General features: G+C 42.2%; 2 protein-coding genes across 2 annotated transcripts; one reads left to right on the plus strand and one right to left on the minus strand.

Annotated features, from left to right (window-relative positions):
* Nucleotides 1-4,319: 4,319 nt before the first annotated feature.
* Nucleotides 4,320-9,076, plus strand: AIFM3 (AIF family member 3). Its single transcript, XM_078622124.1, is given in 24 exon segments — nt 4,320-4,402; nt 4,503-4,612; nt 4,746-4,774; nt 4,776-4,856; nt 5,089-5,133; nt 5,203-5,301; nt 5,387-5,432; nt 5,435-5,499; nt 6,139-6,237; nt 6,306-6,356; nt 6,358-6,398; nt 6,509-6,639; nt 6,978-7,063; nt 7,065-7,097; nt 7,172-7,243; nt 7,313-7,376; nt 7,607-7,683; nt 7,784-7,810; nt 7,812-7,902; nt 7,998-8,096; nt 8,179-8,254; nt 8,332-8,389; nt 8,391-8,437; nt 9,031-9,076. Coding segments are annotated over 24 exon segments (1,656 nt in total).
* A 620-nt stretch (nt 9,077-9,696) lies between these two features.
* Nucleotides 9,697-12,924, minus strand: LOC144739147 (arsenite methyltransferase-like). The gene is made up of 10 exons (XM_078622122.1): nt 12,889-12,924; nt 12,478-12,611; nt 11,576-11,726; nt 11,365-11,501; nt 10,956-11,025; nt 10,800-10,881; nt 10,585-10,716; nt 10,379-10,521; nt 10,186-10,295; nt 9,697-9,775 (listed from the first exon to the last, which is right to left on the minus strand). Exons 1-10 carry the CDS (start codon nt 12,922-12,924, stop codon nt 9,697-9,699), a joined length of 1,074 nt encoding a protein of 357 aa, XP_078478248.1.
* Between the last annotated feature and the right edge of the window lie 5,000 nt (nt 12,925-17,924).

Raw genomic sequence — 17,924 nt, forward strand, 5'->3', positions numbered from 1 at the left:
TGACCATTGGTGAACCACAACTACTTCAGTGGCTTTTATGCCCCCAGTGAAAAATGTTCACTGGCATCAGAAGCTCAGACAGGGACAGTTTGTAATTCAGCCCTGAACACTGCACAAGTATCTACTCACCGATGGAAAAGGACACCAGCGCGGTGGGAAAACACAGAGTGAGTCTCTATCAAATCTTCAGCCATCTGTGGGTGAAGGAAAAAGCTGGAGAGAAACATCAGATGAGAATGAATAAACCCATGATTGGCCCAAAAGGAATACTTGTATGGCAGTGATTTCTCTGCAGTAATGGTAATTTTTCTGTAGTACAATGACTGCTGTACTGTATTATACATGCTGCTGTGTATCAAACACTACTTGAATAGACAAAAAATGACTTCAGTGAACACAAACCCTTACCACGATACAGTGTCTGCATTTGCTTTATGTAAACGGCAGTTAGTTTGGTTTTAAACAAAAAAAAAAGGTGATAATTTCCCACAGGTGTTAAAAATCCTAAACTTGTAAAATTAAAACAATGAGTTCAATAAAACAACTAAGACTCTTGTTTATAGTATGAAACGTCAAACCTCAATGAATTTTAAAAATAATGGAATGAAACAGTGAATACATTTTTATGAATGGGCTCACAAGAAGAGGTTGAAATTATCAATACTCCTCCTGATTGGTCCGATTATTACTGACAAACGACTAATGTCAGGTGAAATCAGTACTGGTCAACGGGATGTGTACACAATAAAGTCAAATCACAGTGATGTTGAAGGCCAACATTACTATAAATAAGAACAGATCAACTGCTGAATCACGCACTTCACGCACAACGTGCCATGAGGATGAAAATGAAAGGTCGAGAACTCGCAAGAAAAAAGTGATAGTTCAAAACCAGGACGAGTCATTTGTTTAGATAGTAAAGTCAATAAAAAAGCGTGTTTACTCACCAACTTACTGCCCATCATCGCGGTGACAAAGCTGTGCACGAAGGACGTGGAGATGTTTCTCCACTTCCATGCGTTCCTGCGGGCGGTTTCAGGAATGGGGAGTTTGCCGACCCCGACGTTGACAAGTCGGAAAAACGCGTAGGACCCCCCGGTGGTAAACATCACTGTACTTAACTCCATGTTCCAGTACGAGAAGAATTAAAGAATTAAAAAAAGGGCAGGAGGAAAAACACGGAGAAGGAGAACCGACGACTGTTCTGAGTGAAACCCTTAATTAAAACGAGGACGTTCCGAACATTTCTGCTCAGTCGCCGGTTTGTGAAACGCGCGCAAAACGCGACTTTCTCTCACGACCACGGTGCGACGGAGGAGAGGGGAGTAACTGACGTCTGCAGCCGCCGAGGCAAAGCGTGTAGGATGGACCCGAACCCTGAGCGGGTCTCCGGAGGAGGAGGGGGCTCGGTGGTCAGACGTAAACCCGGGGCCGGAAGAGGTGCACGGTGACAGTTGTGAAACGCTCCTGTTAGAAAACCTCATCTCCTGCTTTCGTAACTTTTTGACATCAGCCGAAACCAAACAACAGCTTGGCCCCGCCCTACTATGAAGGGGCGCGGCCACACGAGCACGTTTCATGTGAAGTGTAATGTTCAAGTGCTGTCGGACAAGTTTGGGACATCGAGAGGAAACAGGTTGCTCCTGAATGCAAAGCAAACGAATTTTATAGCACATGCACCGAATTCCAGTTCCAGAATGCCTGTTCAACAATGGGATGCACCCAGTGCCCCCACCCATCAACACGACACGAAGAGACAGACGTTTAAAGGAGGGCTGTGGAGCCTTTTCTCTTATGTGCATTCTTGTTAGAATCTAAACATTTGCTGAGACAGTCCAAATCTCTGTCACATTAAATGGTGTGTCCCACTCAGAAAAGAGTCAGTTTTATAACAACTCTTTATTTTTTGCGTCCATGTCCTCTCTTGGTGCTGGGAATTCCGAATGACAATCAATGCAACAGACCTCCCACCTCTTTTAAACCTCAATGGATTGTGGGATTTTTTAAAAAACAATATTTATCATAATATTATCTAATATTTAAGGACCGTAGCATAGCAGCCAGTATTTGTAAACACATCGTTTCAATAAGGAAAATCCAGTGTCAGTGTTTTCAAACTGCCACCAGAAGCCACCGTTTTCTTTGAATGAAATTGAACGAGACCAAAACATCACCTTCCCCTCAGGAACACGAACAGAGGATTGAAGGATAATTAATGTTACAGCGCCGCCACCAGGTTAAAAAAACAACTCCCATTCAAAATTAAATGCACATGTAAAACAATAAACATTGACAATGAACTCAAGTAAACAAAAACATATCTATTAAATATAGCTGAATGGTTATTGCATTCTCTGAATTAGCAAATATGAGTGTCATTTGTTTTGTTATTACTTTGATTTTGTGTAGTTTGGACATTCACAGTCAAAATGCTACAATAGTAGAATCAACAGTGGAACAGATAAAATAGAAATATAAACAGAAAAGGTTTAAATAATGTTTAAATGCATGTACAGTAGATGAAAAGAAATGTGTTCCCTGTACAGTAGAAAATATACAGTGGGATGAATTACAGAATGAATGTGACTACGAGGTGAAAAATAGTCCTGACGTGCTGACTCACTCTGATGACCACAGAATGACTTCCTGCGTTGCTCTTTGGTGCATCTCCCGGTAACTGATCTGGGACTGATTGACTCCTGTGTTTGGTCAGCATTTCGGAGACATTGTCCCATTGTCTGTTTCACCACTGAGTCCAGCTCCATCCCCACACCACAGGTTTGTTGGTGTGTGCTTCCTTCAGCCTAAAACCACAGCAAAGCTTAGCAAAGAGGGGAACGCACACCACAGACTCATCCTGAGCATCATCCTGAAGATGTCAAAGGATTGTTATTATTGTATTTAGCATGTTATGTTTCAATTTATAATTTTGTAGAATGTTATTATTATTTATTATTATTATTATTATTATCGATCATCACTCATTCATCGCGGGGGTCGCGGGGGTCGCGGGTTTTGCTGGAGCCGATCCCAGCTGTCAACAGTAGATGGCGGGGTACAACCTGGACGAGTCGCTAGCTCATCGCAGGGCCACGTGAAAGACAGACAACCACTCACACACACACTCACACCTAAGGACCATTTAGAGTGACCAATTATTATTATTATTTTCATAATGGTCTGGACATCTGAACCCAGCTTACATATGATATAGAATCAATGAATTTGAGTCCATTTCTTTACAGGCCTGGCTTTCTCTGTGAACACTGCATGCCCCCCTTCGTGTCAGCATGGGTTCTCTCCGGGTTCTCCGGTTTCCCTCCCACCTCCAAAACAGCGCGGGATGGGCCCCAGTCCACCCAGGTCCTCCATCGACCTGTAACTGGAGCAAGTGGGGAGAAGAAGAATGAGATGAATGTATTTGGAAAGATTCAAAATTAAGTGAATTATTAAGTGAAGTTAAAGGTTAAAATTAAGTGAAATATTAGTGCAGAATGTAAAACAAATTGTTAAAAAAACACATTCTTGCTATGTAGATGGAGATTAAACATTTTAAATTGGTCACTGAAAACGACCAGCCAGAGCCCCGACACTACCTCCTCACCTGTGTATAAAACACCTGGCTTACTTTTTGGGGCAGGTTTTACTGAGCTACTACTCGTACATCACATGGGGGAGCGGAACACAGTGCGTCTGGATGTACAACGGACATTTTAGGCAGTTACACCCGCTGTTGCGGGGGTCAGTTTCCGGTCAAAACATTCGATGACGAATGTTGACATGGAAGCTTCATTCCCACTTCGCAGTAAGAATGTATAAATAGCCACGTTTTCTCTGACATATAGCTCATTTTTAGTCACACCTGCGTTGTTGAACTATCTGCTGAGGAGTCTGAAGAACTTTCTCAAACGATCGGCAGGTAGGTTCCTGAAAACATCCGACACACCGCTTATCTTACGTAAAATGACGCATAGAAAGATCAAGTACACGACTCTGTTTTATTTGTATATATTGTATTCACACCGCCGCCAATAACAGGCTCCTCAGTGTATCATTGTACTCATTGTTCTCCATTTATAAGTATGTTTTGTATGCGTTAACTTACATTTGAACGTTATATTCGCAGTTCTTTTGTAGTATTTCCCTTTTCCCTTTTCACCTGCTATTTACCGTTGTCTTTGCTGTGGTAACACGCGAATGTTCCTCACGGCACGGCTGTATACACTGACACCTGTCGACTGAAATGTGAACTGCACACTGTCGGTTCGAATGGAAGAGACTGAGCACACACTCAGGATGTGTCAACTTTTCCTCCCAGAATGAATCCCGACCAAGTACCCGGTGACGATGTGGAGGAGATAAGTGAGCTGGTTTGTCACGAGTCTGACCTGAAAGATGGGCAGTGAGTCACAACTCTCATCTTTACCCAAAACAACAATGTGTCTTTTTGTGCCACATTTGTTTCACAATTTCTCTCTTTGTCTTATTTCTTATTTATTAAGAATGAGAGAAGTGTCTGTGGGAGGCCAGCCGGTGTTGCTTGTCCGTACCCAGGGTCGGTACAATGCAGTCGGAAGCAAGTGCTCTCATTACAACGGATCTCTGGTTAAAGGTAAAGCACGGGCAGTGCTTCCTCCACTAAAACTCAGACAATTTGTTTTACATCTAAATATACATATAAATGTTTTTGACAAACGTCTTGTCTAACTGAGATCAGGCGATAACGTCCTTCTCTGGTGCTGCAGGAGCTCTGCTCGGTGACAAAGTGAGATGTCCCCCTTCACGGCGCATGCTTCAATGTCAGAACTGGAGATATTGAGGAGTATCCAGGTCTGGACTGTCTGCCCAGCTACAAGGTGACCGACTGTATTCATACTAATTATGAATATCAGCCAATTTATAAATTCCATTTCTGGTCATTTTTCTACATCACACTCCTTTCATTAAAAAATGTGAATTGAATTGAATGACCAAAGTTCTGTTGCAGGATGTTATGTTCTGGAAGGTACCAATTACCAGCTGTTGTCCTTCATGATTTCGGAAATAACAGAATAACTAATTTTGATCTGTTGCTTACATATTGTGCAGGTCAAAGTTCAAGATGAGCAGGTGTATGTTTCCATCAATAAAAAGGTAGGTAAGCGCAGATGAAAAAGATCCTGTCAGAATATTGTGTTTTAACTGAGTGTTTTGTTGCCTCAGACGCTGAAACTGACCAGAAGGGTGAAGGAGATGTGCAGTGTCTCACCAGACATCGTCCACACCATCGTGCTCGTAGGAGGCGGTAAGGACTTGTTGTTGGTGCGTGGTGTGTTGCAGCTCTCGGTCTGTGGTTGTTCAATCCCTGCTGAATACAAACAATCACACTGATTGTTGTGGACATTAGGGCCCCGCCTCCATGGTGTGTGCTGAGGTACTGAGGCAGAACTGCTACCAGGTCGGATCGTCATAGTAACCAAAGACTCCCTGCCACCTTTTGACAAGCCCAAACTGAGTAAGGTAATACCCTTAACAGATTCATCCTAATAAACACTCAAAAACTCAAAAACTGATCTTGCCAATAATATTGATGTTCTTTCTAGTCAAAATGTCTCATTTCTAGCCATAAAAATATCTTTACACTTAAATAAAACATTTTTCACTTGTATCAAGCAAATTTTCACTTGAAGATGAGCAGAAAAAGTTGCCAAAGGAGCAATTATTTTTTACGATATGTATATATATATATATAAAGTATATAAAAGAAAGAGAGAAATACTTGCTCCACTGTCAGATTCTCCTACTTTTGTAAGTGAAAATTTACTTGAAACAAGTAAAGATTTTGAACTACAAATTTTGACTACGACATTTTGATTAGAGAATAATATTTTTAGTAATATTTTCATTTCCGCAGTGCACGGTTTGTTGTTATTAATGAGGGTCCGTTCCAGAAAGCAGGATCGGTGAAAATGCTGAGTTTGTTCATCCTGACACAAGGAAAAACTGCAGAGTTTCAATTCTATTTTCATGTCAATTGACAGAAATCAAACAAAACCTCTTTCAGTTCAGGCAAAGCCCTGAAATTAGGACAATTTTTCCTAATTTCAATATTCACACAACCTGCTGAGAACCTGATTTGTATTGTGTGTACCTCTCCAGGAAATGCACGTGGACAGAGGCAGCATTGTCCTCCGCTCCAGTGACTTTCTTCAACAGTATGGGATTGAAGTGTGGACACGGGAAAGAGGTTTGACGCAGGTCTAGCTGTCTCAACAAGCGGACATTCTGTCGTATTCCGGCCCAGACGTGTATTTCTTATGCTGCAGGTGGTGTCAGTAAACTCTGCTGCTAAGACAGTGAGCATGAATGAGGGTACTTTTCTTGCGTTACGACCAGCTCCTCATCTCAACAGGCTGTAGGTACGTGACACTCCCTCATACTTCAGGCCCCTCATTCAGAATGGGAAAACCATGATTGGAAAAAAAAAAAGAAGTTGTAAGACATCTGTGGTGTGACTTCCGTTCCGCAGAGCGAAGCCACTCGACTGTCCTGGCGAAGACCTGATGGGAGTGAAGTTACTGCAGAGTTACGAAGACGCTAAAGAGATTCACAGTTCCTCCCTGACGCGGAAGGTTGTCGTCATCGGAGCCTCTTTTATTGGTAGTTGTCTCCACACTGAAGGATGGATGTTGTTGTGTCCGTTCTGTGTACACGCCAGTTTTGTTTTTCTTTTTAATGACAAATAAGACAAATATTGTTGGAAGAACTGTTGTTTTAGTTGAAATTTTTTGTGAAGTAGAAGAAGGAGAGAAAGGCCAGAGAGAGGCAGAGGAAAGCAGCAGGGGACAGAAAAGGCAGACACGAAACCCTTGAATACATGAATTAGCTGCAGCTTAACACAACTACAGCAGCAGCAGATGACAGCAAAGGTCCCGACCGTGAGCTAAATGAACATGCATCATCAAGTGCTTCGCTGATGTGAATGTTGTCCGCACCAGGAATGGAGGGTGGCGTCCTACCTGTTCCGACAAAGCTGCCATCGGTGGTCGTCGTTGGCACTGACAAATACCCCTACGAGAAGTCCTCTGGGGCCGCAGATCGGCAAGATGACCATGAAAGTAAGACACACTCATGACAGTATTTACGCAGCTGAATGTCGTCCTCTACTCAACAAGCGCTTCTCTGCTTTAAGATGTTGGAGGAACATAATGTAAAGTTCCACATGAATGAGCGTGTCACTGAGATCAGAGGAGACGGAGGAAAGGTAACGTCGCCTGAAGCAGACTGAGGCTGACGAGCAGACGCAGGTCTTTGAAAGCCGTGTCCTTCGCAGGTGAAGGAGGTGGTGCTGAGGAGTGGTGTCACCCTGGAAGCTGATGTGGTCGTTGCAGGAATCGGTAACGAAGCAGAACAAAATAGAACTTTGTACCATAGAAGTGGAAATTACAGGACAGTATGAAAATGAAAGAAGCGATAAGAAAGGAGTTAAGTCTTCCATTTTTAGTGAAGTTCCACAGACATGATTTCTTGTCTTGTAAGTATTTGTGAATGTGTTGCTGCCATGGCAACGCTTTGTAAGTCTTGCAATCATTGCAGCGACTTCTGACCTGATGTGTGTGTTTCTCAGGTGTAATACCCAATTCAGACTTCTTGGCAGGAAGTGAGGTGGAAGTGGATTCTAGGAAGGCGATTATCGTGGACAAGGTAAACAAAACAGGCGGCCGTTTGCATTCACTGACCTACTGGATGTGTGTGTGTGTACTGGTGTGAATGCATAAAACACATCCTTGGCTCATCCCTTCAGTTCATGAGGACCAATGTAGCTGACGTTTTTCAGCGCCGGTGACGTGACCTCCTTCCCGCTGAGCATTAGGGGAGATCGCAGAGTGAACATTGGTCACTGGCAGATGTCCCAGGCTCATGGTAAGACTGAAGGATTCACAGCGACTAATGTGTACACGTCTATTCTAGGCATTTCTAATCCAACATGGAGTGAAAACTGATTTTCTTTACCTCAGGAAGAGTAGCGGCCTTAAATATGCTCCAGAAACCAACTCAAATTGAGTCTGTTCCTTTCTTCTGGACGGTGTTGCTTGGGAAGAGTATCAGATACACGGGTAGGGTTTTTTTTCAAAGAAAAACACATATCCACTCATACTTAGTCCAAATCTGAATCATCTCTCCTTCATACTTCCACAGGTTATGGCGAAGGATACACAGACATCATATTCAAAGGCAACGTGGATGAAAGGAAGTTCCTGGCGCTTTACATGAAGTAAGAATCATCCCTGATACAGCTGAACATGGATACAAGCGGCCAGTGTTTCACCTCCTGCCTCTCTTTGTCGACAGAGATGATGTGGTGGTGGCGGCGGCCAGCCTGATGTTTGACCCCGCCGTGTCTCATCTGGGCACAGCTGATGGCCACGGGCCAGCGCGTCACAAGAGAACAGGCTCTGTGAGTGTTTTCTCCCATTTACACAGGATGCACTGCAAACCAGTGCACTGAGGCTTTTTGTAGTCGCTGTCAGTCAGTGAATCCACCACACAGCATTTAACAGTTGTTCCAGTGGTCGTCACCGATGTGGTCAGCCGATGCTAAGGTGACATAAACTCACACGGCCGTAAGAACAGCTGCCATGTTACGCAGCTATCGTCAAAGTCATGGTGTGTTCGTGTTGCATCGGGTGTCCGAGTTGTGGTGAGGTGTAGTGCGCGTTCCAAATTTCATCGCGACATATTAGGTTTAAAAACAAACCAGTCGTTCATCTCTCGCTCTTAAGCTTCTGTCACAATTGACACAGAAATTGGTTTTATTTGGTAAACAAAACAAAATACGGTATTCCACATCCCCACTGACAACAAATGAATTAGCTGTATGTGCACGTCATAGGAATGGACAGAAAAGTACTAAAACAGTAAAAAAACAGTTGGTAGATGTACAGTATGTATTAACGTGATGGACTTTCTTGCAGATTGTGATAAAGGTTTGTTATAGGCGTTGACATTCTCTGAATGCTGGCTCTCCCTGCCTGCGTTGTGTCTGTCCAGACGTGATGACGCTGAGCTGGCTGCAGATGTAAGACGTCTGCTGTGAAGGACGTCACGTCTTCCCTCCACCTACGAGTGCCAATTCTACTGTCTCAGGCCTTCGGACAGGTTTCAGCGAGTCAAAAATTCACAGCTGTCAACCATCTGCAGCAACTGAAAATGCACTTTACCAGTCGGAAGAGTTTTTAGCTGGACAAAAATGTTAATGTTAACATGACATGTTCATGTTAACATGAACATGTTAATGAATTGTTTACTTCAGCTTACTGAGCTCATCTTATGCTTGAATTATAAGTTAGATAAGACAAAAGCACTGCACTTCAACACACTTCAGATCAGATGTGGATGTTTTGTAGGGAGTTGGGACACCCTCTGCTGGTGCAGTGTGGGAGACTGGATTCTCCGTATTTTTCAGTTTAACATCTATAGAAGTATATCATCTATAGAAACATCATGTTTTACGCACTGCTGCTTAATCATGTTTAGGATTCTAATCGCCTCTTAAGGAACATGTCTGACTAATATTGCAGCTTATTACTTTTACAAAGCTTGTTTATGAAATTTTCTGTTGAATTTCTCTAAAGACCAACAATTCTAATGCAAATGATGACTTTCTCTCTGTCGACATGTTCAGTGTCCAGAGCTCATTCCTCAGGTTCAGCCGCCCTATTTGCAGGTTTTGGAACATTGTTTCACAGAGGATCCCAGTTTGTCAGCCAACAGAAAGGGATTGAGGGTGGCAGTGCTGCAAAAAAAACATCATCACAGTGCTTGCAGGGAAAACATATATATTCCTCTTGAACTAACATTTCTGTTTGTGGATAAGTGAGTCACTCAATAAAGAAGCCAAAGCAAACAACCTGGCTGGACTCATGTTTTCAAAGATTAAATGTAAATGCTGAGGAAAGATGTAGTATGTATCTACATATGTATGTTCATGCTTTTGTAGAGCAGCAGCGGCATCTACTGGCGACAAAGGTCAGAGCATTTACTCAAGAAGAATACCACACTAATTATAATGGTATTTGAGGGGGGGGCGCTCAGCTGAATGATTGAGAAAAATGGAAATGGAATATTGGCATTAAAAAGTACATTATTTCTGAAAAAAATATTCAATATTAAATTATTAAACAGAAACTTACCTTCCATGCTGACTCAGGACTGGACTCATGTTCATCAGACATCACAATTTTGAAATCCTGGGAGAAACGGGAACTCTGAAGGATTGATGCCATCTCTCTGTTAACCTCTATGGGAACATCTTTCTGTATACACAAACGATAAAAGAACCTGTCTGTGCACAGACATTCTTTTACATTTGGATTTGCGTTTTCGGTGGTGAAAATACCTTGAAACAGTGAGATGAATCAAACTCCAACTGATCTGGAAAATCTGCCACAGTTCCTTTGTAGGTCACTGTTGCTGCGGACATGACTTGACTTTTGGGCAATTTAAATAGTCTATAAGTGCCGGATGCATACTGGATGTCTCCTAAAAAAGACCTGCTTCAGCTACAGAATCAAAATGAACATGAACAAAATGTACTTCTATTACCTGCTTTAGCTTTGAGCACACTGTCGTGGACCACAATCTGGCTGGCTGACACAAGGAGTGGTGTGCTGAAACCAACAGCCTGTGCCAGTGAGATGAAGTCCTGCCAGAACAACGAACCCCCCATCCCTTCACCTAAACCACCAGAGGGACAAGGCAACCTGAGGCTACTGAATGAAACACGTCCAAGAAATGGCTCAGCTTAAGATATATATTACCCCACAGAACGGCATCATGCTTCATGTGCTCAGGCACAACCTTGCTGGCATACATGTCACTGAAGTAGAGTTCACCTCCCTCCTGTGGGAGAAACAGCAACAAATGACACATAGGAGACACCGTACCATGACATGTAAAGGATTTGTTCAACTAACCTTTAGGACTTTGAAGGCTTCCTGCAGCACAACTTTTTTGTCAGGACACAAACAAATGACACAGTTGGACCTAAACAGATCATAAAGATTCTTTAACCGAGTTATCTGCACCTACCACAGAACACTAGTATCACTAGTATTGTTACTGAAATAATTATATTATAATATTATAAATACACACAGTTCATGAATAAAACATAAATCATGACATTTATATTTTTTCCTCTAATACATAAGTTAAAGCATCCACTGGCATAATAATTTCCTTTCAAGATATAGCTTAGCTTATATATATTGTATGTGGCACAATTTTCTTATTTTGCTCCAGGCAGTAGTGTTAGAACCACACAAATTATTCTTCACAGGCTGAGAACCACAAAAGTAGAACTATATCTGTTTTAAAACATACAGAACAACGTCCATTGAGTCACTTTGTACGCCAGCTTCGCTGAGGTTCTCCATGTATCCCTGCACGAACGTGACATTGGGCTCCTTGTAGCCAAACTTCTTTTGGTGGTACTCCACGTATTGACGAGATACTGTGATCTGAAGAGAACAATGATAATCTGTCGAGGGCACAGAGATCAAACAGCAACGGCTCCGTATATGTATATTCTTACCAGCTCCTCTGTCATGTCGATCCCAGTCACTTGTCCACTCTGTCCAACAAGTTTGCTGAAAGCATAACAGTCTCTGCCAGAGCCGCTACCAAGGTCCAGGACCCTGCAGCCCTCAAGCTTTGCTGGAAAAGGGAGGCCGCAGCCATAGAATCTGGAGATGGATCCAAGAAAATCAGAGATCTCATAATTATGAGATTTTTTTTCTCGTTATTACAAAATGAGGTATTTTTTTATTATTATTTGGTGAATGCAATGTTCTTCTGTACTGATGGGTCTGAAAAGTGCAGATAACAATGGTCATGACTCATAACTGAGGATTATTTTTTTTAGTTGTTCTCCAGTTTGTGTAAATGAAGAAGAATCTTTAAATGACCACAGATACATGCTGTACAAATACATCAATCTTTGTTGTCACATCTTAATTTTGTCAACATAAGCCATTAAACAGTAGGCACAAGAACTAAGTAGTATTGTAGGCAATAAGAAAGACACGAACAGTGTTCCAGATTCTAAAAAGTGGATTGAATATATGACATAAATAACAACAGGGAGACAAAGAAAGAGACATGGTTAGCTTATGATAATAACAGGACATGAACTGAGGAGGTGGTATAGATGTGGCTGACTATTTCTGTTCTAATTTTACTCTGTGTGTGATTTACTCTTCAATGGCATTTACTAGGTTGAACTGTCTGAATGTATAAAATGAAAAAGACAAACAAAAAACGAAAACCAATAAGAGTATTTACAGGTGTCACAGAAATCGAAGTTAGCATGCAATAAACAATTTATGGAAGCTACTGTACAGCAGTAATGTTCAACACTTCACACATCACGGTTAATGGTGTTTGGCTCCTGCACCGTTCAGCTGAGGCTGAGAATGAGGCGCATGTGTGAAGTACCTGTTAGTCACCTCAGGGTGAACCAGGCTCAGAGCATCTCTTACACTTCTCTTCGACGGGCAGAGAGACAAGCTGCAGGAGGCTGCACTGGTCTGCAGGTCACCAGAGGATTCCAGCCGACTACCGTAATATTTCTGCACAAATGAACATGAAAACACGTAAAAGAAAATTGTTGACCAAAAAAAGCTAATTAAAATGGTAGAAAATCTCATGAAAGATGCATTTCATCAACACTTACAGAAGAGCTGCTTTTGTATTCAAGTGCAACATTGACTGAGAACAGACTGAACAGCTGTTATGTAAAATATGAACTTTGCTTCATCGATGAGAGTTGGGTTTTTTCTCTATTGATGGAACATTGCAAATCACTTGTAAAAATAAAACAGTGATTTAAGCAGACGAATACAGTACCTTCACTTCTTCCCGCACATCGTCACACGTCTCCATTCTGTCTCTAACTCTGAGAAAACGTCAAGTGTTTGCAAAATAAGAAGTTGTGTGTGTTTGTGTGTCTGTGTTGAGTGTGAGAATTACACTCACCGTAAGCTTCCGGTTCTGATTTTCAAAATAATAGTGTCATTTCACACAATTAGACGTGTACGTGTACTATTCGAATAATATTTGAATTTTGGAAAAAATGTTCATGCACTTGGACACTCCTTTTCCGTATTGTGTATTTTCTAAGTGTATGTATGAATTTCTTACATACGCCCTTTATATCAAGTAAATATATCATACACATAAATACTCGTGGAGTAAAATGAGGAAATTAATACATCATGCACTGTCACATACATTAAATATTCTTGTCACTGCATATGTTTACTTGTGTGTGCGTCGCGTACTTCCATACATAATACATTAGTATTTTGAGTACATAAGTGCGTTCACATTGAATAAGTATGGGGAAACTGGCGCATTCAAACATCCGAGGTACGGATCGAGTACACTTTACACTACATACTTTATAGTTCATTGGGTCATTCTACCCTAAGCGGCCGCCATCTTAGTGACGTAGAGGAAATGACGTGCCTCACTTTTCGCGATGGCGGCTGACATCATTGATATGTCTGTGGCCGACACTAGCGGCGCTACTGTCAACGCTTACCGATGTATGTTATTAATGTTTTTTGCACTACGCACCACTGTACTGTAGTAATATTTACTATTTGTTTATATTATTTATTTTGTACGAAAACGGGAGTGATAACGTTAGCTTGCTAGCTATTATAAACCGCGGCACATATTCAGGCATTGACGTTGTGGCAAACTGCATAGATATCATTTCCGGTAAGTGCGCTACGCGGCACCGCTTGATTTGAGACAGTCCTACCCTGTAAACATTTGCGCTCTTCTCGAGTAAGTACATAGTGTGCATGGTATACTACTCCATGTACTACAGTGTACTAACAGAAGTATGCGATTTGAGACAGCATGTGAATTTCTCTAGGAGATTAATGACGTATAGATTTTGTCATGTTGTGGTGTTGTTAGGGACTGACGAGGACACGAGAGCCCTTATAATCTGGCGAGCAGCCAACGCCTCCCTTTTCACCGGGAGGCGCAACGCAACAGTCTGTGGATATGAGTAAGTGAATGCACCAGTGACGTGCGGTGAGGTTCATGGCTGGTGAGGCACTGACTCCTCAAGAGTCAGATTTACGATTGTAAGAACTGAAAAAAAGCATCTTACTTCACTCTTCATCCAACAGCATACAACTACTGATAATGCTTCATATCCCATCAGCATTCCTCTCAATTACAGTCACAAACCAACACAAACATATACACAGGAACATAATTGTCAACAAAGAACTTTCTTTTACAGCTATGGATAGAGCAATTCATATATACTGTAAACAAATTAAAGTAGAGAGATGTCACGGGTGTGCTGGAGCCTATCCCAGCTGTCAACGGGCGAAAGCTGGGGTAGAGAGATGTGAGCAGCACAAAGGCAATGTTTGAAAATGTGATTTTAACCTACAGTTATTTTTCAAACTTTAAATTCTGGTGCTTTAATAATTTTTAATAAAGGGTGCCTATCAAAATGATAAGAAAAAAAGAATAATTCTTTAAGGCCAAAAAATGTATGCTGGCTTCAACAGAGGCTCTGTTAAAGCCAGCACTGCAGCGAGAAAGCACTTGCCAGCTTGCGTACGCCCCCTTGAGTTGAGGCAGTGTACTGTGTGCCTCACCTGCTGACTTTTTCTCTGCACTTTATCGCGCGATCATCAGGTATAGTTCTCTCAACCATACATAAAATACATTACACAGACTGCAGAAAGTCATGGTGTATCACGAATATTTCTGTAAAGTTCATATTGGCGATATGCTGAGGAACAGAGACGGGCACACGGCATGCAGCCCAGTTAGTACTGGATCACGGAGTCAGACGTGAGGCACAGTTCGCCGGTGCCACACCCGGGGTTTCTGCCCTGGATTTGATCGGAAAAACTCAAATACGGCAATTTTTACTCAATAAAATGTCAGGAATGTGTAGTCATACTGCAAATGCACTTTTAAAATTTTAATATTTATTCATGTAAATGAATGCCTCCCCTGACTGCACGTCACTGGAATGCACGCTATCAAGCGTGCATGCACGCTATATCAAGCTATCGTCGTGCACCATCATATGAACATTTTCCTACATACTGGTTTCTATGCGTTGAAGTTACTGCATGGAGTGTCATTACATTGTTGTGATCCAGTTGTGTTTCATTCAGGATGTTCATTAGTGCTCGAGGACTGGAGGGGAGAGTGAAGCCTGTCTGTGTTAAAAAGAAATGGGAAAACTTAAAACAAAAGTATAAGGTTAGTTTACTGTCTTTTCTCAGTTTCACACATATCACTATCAATGTAAGGTAATAATATAAATGTTTTTCAATGAAAATGTGAATGTTTAAGTTGCTTCTAATATTGCAAATGCAATATCAGTGAAAATAATCATAATTTGATATTTTCTCAAAATCATTCAGCCCAAGAATTTTTTTTGATGTCTTTACTCCACAGGATTTAAAGTGCCCCAAAAATGGGGTCACCAAAGAGGGAGGTGAGACCAGTGCTGCATCTTGGAAGTGGTACAGCTTGATGGACGAGGTAGTTAGGGGCTGGTCATCAGAAAAAGTACCTTTTGTCCTCATTGCCTCATCCTCTCAGGATATACCGATGGTCTCACCCCCCTCTGTGGTGAGCCCAGAACAGACCACAACATCATCATCCAGCAGCAAAAAGAGGCGGGTGGATGTTGTGGATGCGCTCATGGAACTACAAAAAATGGAGGGCAGATTCTTGGAGAGAGAAGATGTCAGATACAGAGAGGAGGCAGAGAGGGACGAAAGACGCCACCGCGAGGCTTTGGAGAGAGAGGAGAGGCGATACAGGGAGGCTGTGGGGAGGGAGGAAAGGAGGCACAGAGAGGCTGTGGAGAAGGAGGAAAGGAGGCACAGAGAGGCTGTGGAGAGGGAGCAGCAGCTGGTGAGAGAAATGAGCGCGAGGGAGGAACGGCTGGTGAGGGAGATGAGGGAGAGGGAGGAGAGGAGAGACAGAGAGACTGCTGCCAGAGAGGAGCGTTTTCTGTCAATCCTCTCCCACCTCCTTCAAAAATAACATTTGTTGTCAAATATTTATTTGTTGTTGTTGTTGTTCTTTTTCTCTTCACATGTCATTGTTCAATAATAAATTGACAGTGGGCAAGTGTGAGGAAGGTGTATTTGTGTTTATCTCAGTAAGTTGACGTGTTTAAAATGGAACATGGAAGGACAAAGGAAAAGAAATTGAATTATCTACGTCATATTACATAATCATGGTCTGGTGCATACCACAGCATTGCCATCCAGTGCCTGACCTCTGCTCCGCAGATGGCACCTAGAGGTGCTAATTTCAGGTGGTCCCCTGCTGCACCCTCCACATCAATATCTTCTGCCTCCCAACACGTCCCTGTTGCTCAGACAGATGTTGTGCAGGTTGGTGCAGCAGGCAATGACCTCCGGGACGTAGCAGACGTCCACCTCCAGGGCCTTCGTGAAGACAGACCTCCACCTGGTCTTCAGGATGCCAAACGATCTCTCCACAACACATCTTGCTTTTGACAGGTGACCGCTGAAGCGCAACTGAAGATGGTTGTGGAGAGGCTGACGATATGGTGTCATGAGAGCGATGGGGTGTCTGAGGCAGGGGTAGTCACCATCCCCGATGATGCAGTAACCTGCTGGAGGGTCTCTCCGCCCAACATAGATGGGGCTATGCTTCAGCACCCTGGCATCAGGTGCTGATCCAGGGAAGCCAATGAAAACATCTATGAATTCTGTTGAGGTAGTGCCAATGCTGGCACTGTGGTATTCAGCTGACAGTACTTCCCAAGGTTTGGATGCTGGTGAAAAAAATATCTTTGAAATTGTAAATTAATTTCTATTAAAGTTATCTTAATGTTGGTATGTGCTTTTCGTATGAATTGTATGTTGCATGACAAGCAGGCTAGATTGTATTATACTTTCACTCCACTGCATTTCAGAGGGAAATATTGTACTTTATCCTCCACTACAGTTATCTGGCAGCTTTAGTTCCTATTCAGATGCAGCTTTGACAGGATGGATAATATAACAAGCTTTTAAAACACAACACATTGCTAAAGATGTCACATTTCAATTCATGTTAAAATGAAAAATTATCTCAGTCAGAGACCAAACGTATTTACTGCAATACATAAACTATCATTCATTAACTTGATGTATGTGTATTTCTACTTAAGCAGCATTTTTCGTGCAGGATAAAATTTGGAATGGAGTCTTTTTACATTACATGCTAAATCGCTAACTAGGTACTGTATACATGTATGTGCTATGTTATTTTCAGTATAATTAATCTAACTTATAACTTATCTAACTTACACGATTCGGTAAAAAAAAGTTAAATACATACAGGTACATTTTCAGCCAGGAGGAGCAGGAGGACACGTTTACGTAGCAGGTGACGGCGTAAACGACGTGAGAAAACATTCATGTTGTGATACAACACAACACAAAACCATCCTAATGAAAACGGAACAACACAAGTGCTCGTTTTACAGGTAAAAACGTTGTCACATTTCGGCGTTGAGGGTAGGCTGCGATTCGCCTTAGTAGTTGAAGAGAAGAATGTCAAAATTTGTACGTCATTTCCTGCAAGTACGCGACGGCACTGCTTGATTTGAGACAGTACTGCCTGCCTTCTCGAGTATGTACGTAGTGTGCACGCTGTATTAGAAAGAAGTGTTCTTCATTCACATACACAAACTGGAGGACGCCCTCCACGACTGTAGGGGCAGTCATGCGTCAAATACACAATCATCCGGGTATTTTCAAAATTGCGCCCGTCCAACGTGTACGTACTTTTCTACGTAACATCCCGTTCATTGAATGGTACTGACAACGTCCATCCGGCGTAACTGATTTCCTGATTTCAACTAA

The sequence above is a fragment of the Lampetra planeri genome, unplaced genomic scaffold, assembly GCF_965212315.1.
Source record: "Lampetra planeri unplaced genomic scaffold, kcLamPlan1.2.h2 scaffold_1333, whole genome shotgun sequence".
NCBI lineage: Eukaryota > Metazoa > Chordata > Hyperoartia > Petromyzontiformes > Petromyzontidae > Lampetra > Lampetra planeri.